This window comes from Misgurnus anguillicaudatus, unplaced genomic scaffold (assembly GCF_027580225.2).
Source record: "Misgurnus anguillicaudatus unplaced genomic scaffold, ASM2758022v2 HiC_scaffold_33, whole genome shotgun sequence".
NCBI lineage: Eukaryota > Metazoa > Chordata > Actinopteri > Cypriniformes > Cobitidae > Misgurnus > Misgurnus anguillicaudatus.
In genome coordinates this window covers 6,758,273-6,773,860 of record NW_027395283.1, presented here as the reverse complement: position 1 = coordinate 6,773,860, position 15,588 = coordinate 6,758,273, and the positions used below count along the sequence as shown (strand labels likewise).

The 15,588-nt window shown below is 36.1% G+C and overlaps 2 protein-coding genes and 1 long non-coding RNA gene across 4 annotated transcripts in view; 1 reads left to right on the top strand and 2 right to left on the bottom strand.

The window, feature by feature from the left end:
* Positions 1–15,588, bottom strand: part of LOC141363207 (protein NLRC3-like) — a 261,612-nt gene that overhangs the window by 123,333 nt on the left and 122,691 nt on the right. Inside the window, exons 1-2 of one of the 2 annotated variants that reach the window (XM_073865807.1) lie at positions 4,516–4,667; positions 1,814–1,912 (exon numbers count right to left, since the gene is read on the bottom strand). In XM_073865807.1, the coding sequence (XP_073721908.1) occupies positions 1,814–1,912; positions 4,516–4,559 (143 nt within the window). In that variant the 5' untranslated portion in view covers positions 4,560–4,667. Of the gene's footprint in view, positions 1–1,813; positions 1,913–4,515; positions 4,668–15,588 lie in introns of those variants that run through there. The other variant, XM_073865808.1, reaches the window with a different exon arrangement.
* LOC129437200 (protein NLRC3-like) overlaps positions 1–15,588 on the bottom strand; it is a 196,869-nt gene that overhangs the window by 132,356 nt on the left and 48,925 nt on the right. The gene's annotated exons all lie outside the window — the stretch shown is intronic.
* Positions 6,767–8,328, top strand: LOC129452782 (uncharacterized). Its single transcript, XR_012368775.1, has 3 exons — positions 6,767–7,011; positions 7,140–7,255; positions 7,383–8,328. It is a non-coding gene; the product is annotated as an uncharacterized lncRNA (long non-coding RNA).

The window sequence follows — 15,588 nt, the reverse complement described above, 5'->3', positions numbered from 1 at the left end:
GCTGTCATTCCATTTTTTTTTTATAGGATTCATGCACAGTCATGTTGATTATCAGAACACCTGTCCCGCCGTTATCCGACATTAGCATTAATTAATTCTATACCTGCCTGTTTGACGACACAGCCGCACCACAAATTGCGCAGTAAGTAGAAACCTTTAACAATCTTCAGAAAGAGCGTGAACAGAAATAAGTACAGGGTCAAGATTGGACAAATATCGTATCATTTAATGTGAAACTTTGTGAGTGTCGGCAGATTGACAGCTGAGCGGTCAGCAGTGTTTGAGGACTCATAAGCGCTGCACTTATATTTAAATTTAGAATTACCTCATAATTTGATGATATGAGTGCAGTGATTCCAAAGGGATGTCCAAAAAGTCAATAATATGTTAAATAAAAACTTTAATGTCTCATTTCTTGTCATCCTGCCCTCCGTAAACCCGCGCCGGTGATACGCAAGATGAGCTTGCACCTTAAATAACCTTAAATTATTATGGTCATGCAGATAAAATAAAAACAACATTTAAAACTGTAAATGGTGTACTTTTATGTACACTCACAATAATAACAAAACATTGTACTTTTAAAATAAAAATAAAACATTGTTTTGTGCTGCATCGGTTTTGGAGCATGTCACAAAAAATAACAAACTCAAATAAGTTAGGCTACTTTTGAAATTGTTTTGTTAATTTGCTAATTATTTAAGTGAAACACATTTTGTGTAGGCTTATTTATTTCATTATTTTTTCACTAAAGAGAGACATAATCATCATGTTTTATAGATTTTAATGCTATTTGTGCATGAAACTTAACCCTTGGAGAAAATTAGGATGGGGAATTATTTATAAATGAGTGAACAACACAAATCATGGATTAATTTATTTCTCTATTTAAGAGTCTGGCAGGGCGGTAATCGGGATACAGCAAACGCAGAAAAGTTTGGAATAAGGGGTGGTATAGGATTATAATAAAACAGTGGTCCTGGCTTTTTTCTATAAACTGGGCACACGTGACATCACTGCTGTACACCAGGTTTACATAAGAACTGGCTCAGCCTCGACTGTATGTGGCTCATTACCTAATGTCGTCTTCGGACCAGGGCTGATATGACAGGAGGTTGACTGGTCCGTGTCTGAGCATTGGTTATGATCTTCAGACAGGTCAGTCCTTAACTTAACATTCTAAACAAAAAAGTTGTCAATCATTCTTTTTATCTTCTCTCATCATCCGCGGCTACATCCACTTTGTTTATCTGACGGGCCTGGGCTACTGACCTCTGTCTGACTACAGCACACACGCATTATTCAAACGTACACACACATACAGGAATATCTGGACTTCAGCCAATCAGAGGGAGGGGTCTGCCTTTCATTATCTCTGATTGGTTTAGATCACAACATGGGCCTAATGTGTGTCTGTTGTTGAACCACAGAGAGACTTGCAGAGTTGTGGAGACTCTTTTTCCTTTAAACGGCTGGTTGCACCGGTGCGACCTGAGATTTCATAAGTCACACCATTGAGAAATTAGGTTGCATTCTAGAGCCCTGTATAATCACATGTTGTGTTTTTATACCCGAGAGCAGGAGATGTGAATCCATTATTAAAGTACAATGCTGGATTCATAGACACATCACCCTTTATTATAGACACACAGCTGAACTGATCTGATCCCTTCTGATAAACTGAACTATAACAACAGATTTAATACTTTAAATTACATTAATAATATTTTTGAAGATGAACATAATTAAAAACAACACTTAAATATTTTCCTATAATTTAATTGTTGTGTAATAAAGTGTTTCTATAAAGTACCTGCATCCTGAAGAAAAATCTTCATGTGTTGATGTTTGTGTTTGATCCATGATGGAGCTGCAGAGGTGAATCTGATCAATCTGATCTCCACAACTGATACTGAATGAAAATAACATTCAGACACAAAATAAACTTCAAATCAAAGTGAATAAACAGACATTATAATTCAGATAAATGAATCCTGAGTGTTGAAGAAACAACTGCGTCATCAACAGGTTTCACGGCACGTCATCAATCCGGAACCCTGCTGAAAAAAACAGCATACCAGCAAGACCAGCATATGTTGTGTTTTGGTGCTGGTATGCTGTGACCACCAGCTAAACCAGCATAGACCAGCATAATTCCCATGCTGGTCCATGCTGGTTTGATGCTGTTTTTTTCAGCAGGGAAGTCGGCCTTATTTGTGATACTGAGCGTAAACAATGACATTAAACCAAACGGACCTCGTACAATTTTGCTGCTGAAAATGGTCAATTATTGTCATGTTCTGGGCTGTACTAATCGGTCGGACTGGGAAAACATTTGGAGTACTACAAACTGGCAAAAATTATTAATCAAGTAGAAGAGTGCAAAAAACTCAGAGGAAAGATGGCGCTTGTTTTTGCCAACCCACAAATGTTATTTCTTATCCGGACATCGTGAATATAGGGCCACTTTAGAAATAAGTAATAAAAGTAACATTTTACAAAAAATGTGTAAAAGTATTTTACAAACAGCAACGTAGTATCAATATGAGTGCATACTATTACACTACAAGGTTAGTTAAGATATTAAGAAATGGAAAGAACAAACACAAATGTTGTCAACATTCTCAGTCCACAACCAAACCCTGCTGAAAAAAACAGCATCAAACCAGCATGGACCAGCATGGGAATTATGCTGGTCTATGCTGGTTTAGCTGGTGGTCACCAGCATACCAGCACCAAAACACAACATATGCTGGTATGACCAGCATGGGATGCTGGTGCTAATGCTGGTTTAGCTGGTGCTAATGCTGGTTTGATGCTGGTTTAGCTGGTGCTTATGCTGGTGCTGATGCTGGTTTAGGGTTGCCAACCGTTCCGTATAATACGGAATCGTCCCGTATTTGACACATAAAATTCTTGTTCCGTATTGAACTGATACGGAACGCAGTTTGTTCCGTATTTTATGAAAATTAATTCAGTGCAAATACATGACAGACACATAGCTTATAATATCACGTCAGCCATGAACGAAGACCGCGTCATTTGTATAAGAAAACCCTGAGGGTGCGGTAATTTCTCCCTCTGTTTGTCTATGATCAGCGTAGCGTTTTATCATCTTGCAGCCCCATCAGCTTTTAATTGGTCGTTTCAGTCATTGTGATGTCACGTATCATAGCAACGATGACGACAAGTGACAACAGCGGGAAATGTAAAAATGACTGCATCCGAGCAGCCGGCGAAAAAGAAACGAGCTCAAAAATATAGAATTAAATGGGAAAATGACTACCCGTGGCTGAAATGCGTGAGGGACAATGAAAACAAGGCCAATTGTACCATATGCCGTCGCGTTTTTTCTGTTTGTCACGGCGGAGTGTGTGATATTAAGCAGCACGCATGAGGAGATAATCACAAGAGGAGCGAAAATCTGCGGGCATAGGATGGAGCAATGTCAAGGTTCATTGTCCGTCAGTAGTCTCCAGAGGCTTATGGTATGTAATTATGTGGATTTTTAAAACTCAAATATAGTTGATAAGAAAGTGTGCTCTCCCTCTGTTCCTGTGTCCCGCTCCCTCCTGTCTCATAATGTGTCAATCATTTCAGATGGGTTTCTTATTAAATAATTGTGGATTTAGATAGCTCAAGGTTTAAAAATTGGTGGGGTCTTTTTGAAGAGGGCGTATTATAAACTTAACAAAACCCTGGTTCATTGTTGGCAAAATGATCATAGCCTTTATATTTCACATCTATGTGGTTCAGTCTGTATACTTATTAGGCATACTTTGCTATTCATTAAATATTTAGGCCTAAGAAGTTGTATGAAATATATTTATCTAAATTTATGAATTAGTTTCCACTATTTTCACCAGAAGTCTTCATTTCAGGGGTTAATTTTTTTCAAAATTCTCTTCCGTGGGGGCATGTCACCGGACCCAGCCAACCCCTTCAACCCCCCCGCCCCGTTCCTTCCATTTCAGAAAGTTGGCAACCCTATGCTGGTTGGATGCTGTTTTAGCTGGTGTTCACTAGCAAACCAGCACCAAAACACAACATATGCTGGTCTTGCTGGTATGCTGGTTTTTTCAGCAGGGAAAAGCCAGCTCGCACGGATCTTTACCACCTAATAAATTTAGTTTATATTGCGCCCTAATTACTGTTTACCAAGTAATTCTCTGTATGATTTAGCAACTTCCACAAGCTTTTTCTGTGGTTTCGACATCATAAATTAGTAGTACAACTTCTTAAATACTACTTTAACAATGCAATCCATGATGTTGTTTACATCCGAGTATCTCCAACATGGCCGCGCATCCGGATAACGGACCAAACCGTGAACACCCAAATTACCTCACATGAACACAATAACAAAATGATCGTTAAGAGTCACAGACATCGCAAAACATTCAATAAATAACGCTATTAATGTTTTTTTAAGAAACTATCAAATAAATATCAAACAATAAATCAATGCTTTAGAGAAACATGAAGTGAAAAGCTTCTCGTGATAAATGAACTTACAATCTGTCTGGATTCACATCCTCAAAATCCTCCAACTTTAACATCAACTACACACGAGACAATACCTGAATCTGCTTTTATAAACCTTATATTAATCAGTTTGATGATCGGTATCTTAGGAATTCGCCCCACATGTCGGAAATAGCGGGACTTACTTTTACTTTTACTTTAAACCTGTGACGTCACCGACAAGACGACCAATCGCTTGATGTTTTTCTCCCTCTGCTGGTAGTAAACGAGCATTACAGCGTCACATTATACAAACATTATTACAACTAATTTAACAGATTTAACTTATAAACGAGGAGAAATCATTAACATTTGTGTGTTTACTTTCACTCATGAAACAGCATCAACATCAACATCAACAATGATTAAACTGAAATCTAAATTTCTCCTCTTTTCTTCCACTAAAGCAGTAAAGTCATATGGGTTTGGTGTAATGTAAGTGATTTTTCATTATTTTTGTGTTTTACATTAACATTCATGTATTTTTCATAGTGTGAGGAAGTTCTCATTAAACTGCATGAAAACACTTCTTCAGTTGAGCTAATAGAGACACATTTAGTGATTTTTTTCAATTCAATTCAGTTTCAATTCAGTTTATTTGCCAGACTCATGTCCAAAAACCACGCAAGACAGGACAGATAGTCCACAGATGGGCAGTATAGAGTGATGTACAGTAAGATTTAAACAGAGCCACTTTAACTTGAGTGGAACAGTAACCAAACTTATGTGCTATGATGTTTGCCTGTGCATATAACTTATAACACTGTCTGTACATGTCATCATCATCATTCATATCATCTGCAATACAATGACCATGGTATTTAATCTTTTTGCAGACCTCAAGACAATTATTGGCTAACATGAACACAGGAAAATTAAGCCATTTATCCTGTTTCGTTCTTTAAGACAGCACTTTTGCTGGAATTATATTTTATATCAAACTCCACCCCATAATCAGAGCATATATTAAGAAGCTCCTGCAGCCCAGCACTACTCGGACTAAAAATAACAAGGTCATCTGCATACATGAGATGATTTACCAGCATGCCACCGATCATACAACCAGTAATACAACCATTAAGTCTCCTTAATCATTCATCAATATATAAATTAAATAAGACTGGGGACAAGATTCCTCCCTGCCTTACACCATTGGACACTCTAAAGGGGGCAGATATACTACCCCCCCATTTGATATGCATCTGCTGGTGGGCATACCAATAGGCAAGAACCCTCACAATATACCCAGGGACTCCCTTTTGCTTTAGCTTAATAAAAAGCTGTTTGTGATTCACTCGATCAAATGCTTTGGAGGCATCTATAAAACACATGAGAATAGTGGAATTTTTTGACTTATACAAATTCACTATTTCCTTAAGAGCATAAATACACATGTCTGTGCCATGTTTAGGCTTAAATCCAAACTGATTATCTACACTCTTAAGAAAAAAGGTTCTTCAAAGGTTCTGAAACGATGGTAAAGGTTTTATATAGAACCATAGCTTACTGAAGAACCCTTTTTTTCCCAAAATGGTTCTTTGTCTTAGCAAAAGGTTCTTTATTTCCCTCCTTTTTTGATTTTAAATTTAGTCAGTTATTTTCAAGCTGCCTCCTGATTATTTTCACCTGTAAAAGCCCTGAATCATCAGTCCTGCTGAACCGCCTGCAGATTAACATCACAAGCAGGTAAGAGAGTAAAATAATCATCATTTACTGTTAAAAACATTATGAAAATTGAAGTTTTGTGTGTTCTTATTGTAATTTATTTCTTTTATAGCAGGTAAACGTTATACCGTAAGCTTCATTCCCTTTACAACAGGTAAGCTTTATACTTTTTTAAATGATATATTTAGAGGACTCTGCTTTAAGACTTAGGATAATGATTTCTTAAAGTTTTAAAAAGCTAATACATGTATATTGTACATTAAGTTTATTAAACTAATTATCAAAAGAATGTGGTATAACATGTGTTTAGTTTTTTTATTGATATTTCAGAGTTTTCGTATGTGAGGTAATTTTGCTGGGAGTGAAGGCAGTGCTTGATATGAGAGACACATACTGTTTTTAAAGGTGATGTATGCATGTTTCTTTCAATACTTAAAATAAAATAATGGTTATTTACTGTTTAAACATTATGAAAATTGAAGCTTTGTGTGTTCTTATTGTACTTTATATTGTTTACAACAGGTAAACTTTAAGCTTTATTCCCTTTATAGCAGGTAAGCTTCGTACTGTTTTAAATGATATATTTAGGGGACTCTGCTTTAACATTGATTTAGGATGATAATTTGTTAAAGTGTTAAAAAGCATATACATGTATATTGTACATTAAGTTCATTAAACTTAATTATGAAAATAATGTGGTACAACATGTGTTTAGTTTTTTTATTGATATTTCAGAGTTTTCGTGAGGTAATCTTTCTTATGCTGGGAGTGAAGGCAGTGTGTATGATCACTTGATATGAGAGACACATCCTGTTTTTAAAGGTGATGTATGCATGGCATTAAAAAATAGTTATTTACTGTTTAAACATTTTGGAGATTGTGTGTGTGATCTTGTGGCACATTTACATGTAATAGCAGAATTACTTATTATTTTTGTCTATCTGTTGTAGGTGGATCATATGTGAAGCTCTGCAGGTCGGCCATTGACTTGACAACAGTGGTTTATGTTTATTCAATTTATGAATAAATCTCTCGCCAACCATTCACCTATTTACTGACAAAACAGGTAGCTTGAGCAGAATCATATTAAAACTTCTGTCAAATCATGTTTTACATACAGTATGTATGCAAACTCCAGGCTAATATTAACTTGTTTTGTCTCCATGTCTTATCCTTTCTCCCATGTCCAACAGATCCAAATCTTGTTCAGCCTGATGCTCAACCTTGTATGATGATGACCACTGCAAGGTGATGGGAATCTGTGATTATCACAGCCTGTGTCTCAAGATCAACATGACAACAGCAGATCATCTCTTATCTTACTCTTATCTGACTAAATGTTCAACCTCATTGCCACAAAACAAAGAACATTGGATGGAGTATGTACTGTAATGATCCAGCAAACAAAATAATATGGACTTTTTTGGCGAGATTCTACAAACATTGACATAATCCTATTGACTTTTATATTTACAGTTAGTAATGTATTATTAACATCCCATTATTCTGTATTCTATGTCATCGATCTGTTTGTGCTAAAGTGTTTACATCTGAATGTAATGTCAATAATATGTTAATATTCAGGATTTATTATCATTTGCATGTTTTGATGTTGCATTTGTCATGATTTTATTGATTTCATGTTATTGTTGTCTATTTAAAATGATTGTCTTTGCCAAATTTTATTGTTCATTTATTTAATTTGAATGAATGAAGCTGTCATTTAACATCCATATCTTATTTGATTAGTGATTTGTTATATTTGCATAATAATTCATATATTTATTTTGATTGTGATTTTAATGCACATATTTATTATTGTATGATATCTCGTGTAGTGAAAAAGTGAAAATAAAAGTATTTTTCTGATGTCTTGCAGTTCTGTTTTTAAACTGTTAAACCTTATGAAGTGCTATAAATAAAAAACAAAACAAAAATATAAACAAAAATAATCCTTCTGATTCCGAATAAATGAAAGGGTTCTTTATAGCACCACTGTGGTTCTATGTAGCACTTTTCAAGGCAAGGTTCTATATAGAACCATCTAAAAAAGGGTTCTATATAGTACCAAAGAGGGTGCTGCTATTGTTACAAGCTGAAGAACCCTTATTTGGTACTATATAGAACCATTTTTCTTAAGAGTGTAGGTAAGAGATATACCCAATCACCCTTTCAAGGAGGATTCTTTCCATTACCTTGGACAAAATACTGGCCAATGCTATAGGTCTATAACCTATACCATTGGCCATTTATTATAGAGAGATCTTTAAAATGTGTTTACTGTCTAATGAAGGTTTGTGACAGAACAGAGAAATGTTTCACAAGATAAAATAACTGTGTACAACTTCACATCACAAACTCACAACCATCACAAAACAAAAACACTCTTTCATACTTGAGTAAGAGAAACACAACATATTACAAATAATGAGTTTGTTATATTCTGGGCACATTTCACCTATGTTTTTTACCTGTTTTTACTTGCCTGTTTTACCCATTATGAATGACAGTATGTATAGGCTACTTTAACTGCTGTGTTAGGACGATATAGTAGTTTAGTTTCCTCTCAGTGTTAATGTGTGACGTTTTCTCCTTCATGAAAGAGCACAAAACACTTTGAGTTGAACTAAACTTTGACTCTACCGTTCAGAAAGCATCTGGCAGGTAATCAATTTGTATTTTCGGTAAGTCCTGCTGTTATTGTGCAAACCACAGCGATAGATGAAAGCTGAAATGTCAAGTTTATCATTTTATAAAACTTTGTGTCACTCTATTAAAACTGTAAATTACATTACAAAGTTTAGATTATTGAATATGTTTATTTCATGTCACAGAGCAACTAGATGTGTAGAGTTAGAGAGATTTAGAGAAAGATTTGCACTTTATTAACTAAAGAAAACAATAAAATATTTAAAAAGTTGAACAGAGACTTTCCATGGGTATTTAAACAAAATATTGACATCTGAAATATTAGCAAGATTGAACACTTTACTTTTCAGGATAATTATCAGACATTAAACATTAAAAGATGTAAAGAAAACTCCCCCTCCACTGCCACCTACAGGACATTTGTGTTATTACAGTTATTCTGCAGTGTGTCATAGACAATAGAAACATTATTCACAGTTTCTTTATTTTCTCCACTGAAATCTAAAGTGTGTGTTGAATGTGCAGATGAATGAAATGTATAAGATAACTGATGGTGCTGTTCTCAGATCAGATGCAGGGACACTGAGAAACATCATCAGCAGCACATCCGGCCTGTATCAGTGCACTGCGTCAAACATCATAGGAAAGAGCACCTGTGTCCTTAACCTGCAGGTTGTAGCACGTAAGTGTGTAAGGAGAGACATTACAGACACAAAGACTGTCACATGATCAGATATGAGGTCTGATCACAGCTCTGTCTCGTATCACAGCTCAGACACAGAGTGTGGGTCTGATCACCGGCCGGCACCATCGACACGAGCGTTCTGGCTGTGATCATCTGATGTCTGCTGGTCACACATGTGGATTATACAGGACCCTTGAGAAAGATTTTGGTAGATTCTCATTCCAAATGGTTGGAAATTTATCCTGTAACAACTTCACAAACTACCATCATGAAAATGAAAATTCATTCAGTCACTGATTAGGTCACATGACATACACTCTGCAATGTGATTGGCTGGCTCACAAAAATAAAAGTGAACCAATCAAATATAAATGAGAGCACAATACTTATAAATATTAACACACACATTTTTATTTTATAATTTCAACAGAAGAAAATTCATCCAGCAAACATAAATGAGTTAAATGTCATGATGTTTGTTGCTGGTTTTGTTAGTATATCTTCAATCATATCATCAGTTGGACAGTATCTCAGACTAATTCTGTCCTCCTTTATCACAGACCTCACAAAATGACATTTAATGTCCACATGTTTACAGGATTATTTTCTGACGCTATGACACCCTGATTGTCTTCATAAACTCTAGATTGATATTTCAGTCCATCAATGTTTTCTAACACTCGTGTACAGTCACAGTTAATGTCATAAACTCAGCTTCACATGTGGACAGTGTAACAGTAGGCTGTCTTTTAGTCTTCATGAGATTAATGGATCATTTTTGCTCATGTTAATGCAGTTACCTGTAGTACTTCTTCTATCAATTATATATTAGAACACGTCTGCAAGTCATAAAATTTTTTACATCGGTCATCACATTCATTGTCTATTGTGTGCAAATAGTACAGTTTGTTATGCACAGATTTTAACCTCAAGATTGTACAAATTATAATAATGACCTAATGTATTGTTCACTGAGTATGAATTTACTGTTTTGTTTTTACATTTATTTTGAATTAGGCATAAAATGTGTTGTGTTTTATTATAAATTTATTGTAAAGTTTGTGTTTGTCAACTAGATGGCGCAGTTTGACTCTGCCGTTCAGAAAGCGTCTGACAGATAATCAACAGCGATAGACCACACCTGAAATGTCAACTTTATCATTTTATTAAACTTTATGTCACTGTATTGAAACGGTAAATTACACTCATTTCATCTTTACGGTCATCAGTAGGACTGTAATCAGGACGACATACAACTGATGTCTGCACAATTAATATCAGTAATATCAGATGAAACATTTGATTTGTTTTCTGTATTTATAAGATTTTAAAATGATTGCATTGTGATTTTATTTACGTTTCATTCAGTGCCTCAATTTTTTTGTAATTGATCACATAATCATCAAAAAGTCCTGCAGTCAGATCCTGAAGAACACAAAAGCAAAGACGTCCAATATTTGGATTTAGAGATAAATGAGCTGCGAGTCTTCAATGTTGTGCTGAACTTGAACACATTTCAGTTTAAGATGAAGTTAAAAACCCCAACAGTGTAGAAGAAGAGGAATCTTGTCAGTATTTACTTCAGTTTATGATCCTATGAGATTTCTTGCTCCTCTTACACTGACTGATAAATCGCTCTTATAGGAAATGTGTAGACAGAAGCTGAGTTAGGATGAAGATTTACCTCCAACACTTCAAAGTCAGATTTAGATAAAGTCACAGATCAGATCCTGTACTGAATAATCAACTCATACGATTAAGAGGAAGTGATGTCACTATTGTGTCTTCTTATTCACCAGCAGATCATACTGAAGATCAGACAGATATCTTTACATCTTTACTACCATCTGTTAGTCCTAAAATGAGAAAGAGAATCAGATATAATAAACATGTCAACAATCTGTTTATCACATACACATGAGCAGGGGTTAAATTGGGATTTGTTATGTGGGGGGGCTCTGCGGGGAGGGTACTTTAAGGGGTAACATGTTTAATACTGATGACAGCAAAGCCACTGGTGTGTTTTAATGACATTCTGGACCTCTGATAGGATTTGATAAGTTTCAACTTTAAATCTGTGCCAGAGATTGACCACAAATATTTTATAAAGAGTGTCTGAATTTTAAATTATGCAAATCTATGAGTTTGACACCCTATATCCATTTGTTGCACATGTCATTATGCACAATTGATCAAACTTTAAATGAAGTAAAAGGAATCAACCTCCTTGAATAATTCTATATGCAGAAGATAGGCTACCCAAAAAGATTAAATTAACAAGAAAAGGTACAACACACAGTACCATCAACATGTCATAAATTAGCAATAGAGATTCCCTATGCTGGTCAGCAGCTAAAACAATCGTAAGGTTTGATTTGTGTAATCAAAATACATAAATGTATTAAACTATAGAATGAGTTATATGAACACTGTTAGAAATTACCAGCATTTTACAATCATTAACAGTGTTATTTTACCATAACTTGTTGTAATTAAGTTTCCCTGTAATATCCCAATGAATACCTGTGAAAACTATAGTATCCTTGGATTTTACAGCATTTAACTCTTATTTTACAGTAAAATCTTGCAATCTAAAACCTGCTGTGATATCACAAAAAGGTCTGTAATATCACAGCAACACAGTAAAAAAATTAAGGATTTCACAGCATTAAACTGTATTATTACAGTGAAATATTGTATTGAAATATGCCCTGGGAAGTCACATGACATAACCAAACTGTTTTGAACCATAGACTGTATAAAAACATGGACGTAGTGTGACTTGTTAAAATAAATATGGAATCAGAAAAATATAAATTTATTTTAAAAAATATGGCACGTTGATGTAGATGAACCCAGCTAATAGAAAAAAGTTCTAAGAACGTTCCCTGAAAGTTCCCAAGGTTCCCAAAAAAGTTTTGCCAACGTAAAAAGTGTCCAGTTTTCTTGACGTTCTAAGAACATTTTTGTGTTGTCTGAACGTCAAAGGAATGTTACATTTTACCATTTTTAAACGTTATGACAATGTCATGTTTTAATGTTCACACAATGTTTAAAACAACAACTGTTTATTATATTGAATTGTTTGATTGTTATGTAAATGATAGAGAAACATTGCATTTTATTATTTTATAAAACATAAATGTTCAGTAAATATATTGCTGTAGAAAACACAATTCACTTATTAGGTTTAGATGTTGATGTTTTGTTTCATTTTAAGTCACCATTTTTGTGATTAGTGGTTGTTTTAGTTGGACTCTTGACCCTTGACTCTTTGCTTGCTAGTTTTTTCCCTGGTTGTGTTAACTTTGTGTTAATACACCACATTTGTTATGAACATTAACGTAAAGTTAATATTGTAATTCTGTGGTGGTTGGTACATAATGGTAAAAAATCATCACCTAATTCATTTACTAATCAAACGTTTCTTTTCACAGTAAATTATTGTCAACATGTACTTTCACAGTACCCACTGTAATAGTACATGGCCTTGTTGTAATGATGAACAGCAAAAGATTGTAATTCCCCAGTAATGTATTGTAATATCACAGTAATTGCTTTGCCATTGAAGCTGTGAAGTTACAGTATACAGTTGTGCTTTTACATCAATGCATTGTACTATCACAGATATAACATTACAGTAAATTGCTGTGAGTATTTTCACAGTATATTTCTGTAATCCTTGCTGTGAAAGTCATGCAAAATTTATCCATTTATTTACTGTGAATTCACAACGAAAAATTTTGCAGTGAAGTGTTATCCAGTTAACATACTGTAATTAGATGAGTGACATACATACTTTAGTCCTTAACACGTTTCTAGTCTTCTATTAAATTTCCTCGAAGTGGGCACCATTATTACCTCTCTCTCTCTCTCTCTCTCTCTCTCTCTCTCTCTCTCTCTCTCTCTCTCTCTCTCTCTCTCTCTCTCTCACGCGTGCGCGTTGCGCTCTCTCTCTCTCTCTCTCACGCTCTCTCTCTCTCTCTCGTGTCTCTACAATGTCAAAAGATCCTGTGTGAAAGCGCGTTCTTGAAGTTCCTGAGTTTTTTCGCTCGATTTGCATAACTTGCGCGAAGACGCGTTTAAAAGGAAAAGCGCGTGTTTCCGCGGCAATTGCGCCGCCCAATTCGCGTCATTTGCATCGCCCCGTGCGAGGACGCGTCTGATTGCGTCTTTACATTGACTTTGTATGTAATCTACTTCCGCAAATCGTTAAACTTGCGTTGGTGAGTATGCCCCATAATGAATGGAAACACATTATTCCCTTCGCGTCAGTGCACACGCACCAGCGCAGTGAGAACACACGCACAAGCGCAGCGGGATACACTGGCACGAGTAGAGCGAGACCTTCAGCCTATGTGCCGGAGCTTAGCCCCGGACGGCCCCGGCCCAATTTAAACCCTGCACATGAGCTACAACAATACAAAAACACATTTCATCTATTTCCTCTGAATATTTGATGTCAATGTAAGAGATGAATGTATTGATATGTATAATGACACACTGACAATTTTATGAGTTCACACACAAACAGTAAGAAAATGAACGTGATGCTTTATTTTAAAAGTCCTGGAGGTTGACAGTCGTGTAAATAAAGAGAAACAGCATCAATGTCAAAGCTCGACAGAGAGTTGTGTGAAGTGTCCATCAGATTTTAAGAGTTGACTTTCTCTTCTTTTTTCTAATCTTCATCTCTATCATTTATCATCTGTACTTTGTGTTGATCTGTTGTGTATATATTGTGTTTGTGTTGTTATTTATGTCTGTATTCTGATGATTTGATAAATAATGCTTAAAACATGAAATAAAAACCAAGTTGTTATAAAAAGAGTTTAAGATGAAGATCTAGTCAAGTGTGTATAACTATAGAGGTGTCGGCCTATCAAACAAACCCCATTAACAAACATCATATATAAGCACAGAAATAAGCAATTCATTAAAGGAGTTGGTCAACAAATGAACTATTTGAGTACTATTTGTTGCACTTACATGTTGATGGTCCTGAAAAGCTTGTTGAATGTGCTGCACATATACTGGTCCTGGGTCAGGGTCATCTGGTGGTGCCCCCACCTCACCAATGGGTGTGCCATGCTTGTGTGCGACATTGTGCAGCACTCCTCAGGCCAGTATGATGTGGGAAACCTTGTCAGGGCCTTATAACAGCCTCCAAATTGCGTCCCGTCCCATACAGCTGGCATTGCTCAAACACGACTGGCTTCTTCCTGAGCGGTCTGCCAGTTCTCTTTAGAAAGAACCAGTTACCAGGAAACCAAGTGTAGTAAGCACCTGTAAAGGAACGTGTAATGCGTGGCTCCTCACTGTCTCTATTTCCAAATTCTGACTCAACTCAGCGCAGAGCTCCAAGAGTATAGCCCTTGGAAATCTGAAATAAGCCAGTCATCATCGTGGGCCAAAAAATTATTGTGGTCCCTAAAAATTCATTCATTCAAATATTAAACCTTGATGACGTATGTGGTCGACCAACGCAACTTCCGGAGAACGCACCCGAAAACATGTTCAGGACGTGTCGGGTGGAACTGGCATGAATGGCCACCCTAGGCCCCAGATCTGTGGACAAATTGGATTTCTACAGAGATGTGTGTATTTTCTATGAGGACACTCTCTGGTCCTAACAACGCAACGTGTCTTCACATCCCCATCAAACAGTATATACAACACATAGCTATCAGGGATAATTGCATCCTTATGCTGAAAGTGTATTGTTTGCATGCGTTTTAAAGTTTTGACAGTTTAAACTTTTATTTTCCTCAAAGCTGCTGTACAGCCTGTCGTCTAGTGATGGGTCGTCCATGAACGATTCCTTCAATTTGAACGAATCTTTAGTATGACTCGGGAACGAGTTGTCTCGCAGAGTGATTCATTCATTTTGTGTGCCTGCGTGACATGTATTGGTTCTGTGCCGAAAAGGGAATTGATTAGTTCACCTGTCGCATCTTCGGTTCCTCCGAGTCATTTGTTCCTTTCACACGGGACAACCCAATGCCAGGAGTGCCAGGAGTGCCAGGAGTGGCGAACCTTTTCAGCATGATGAGCCAAAAAAAGGA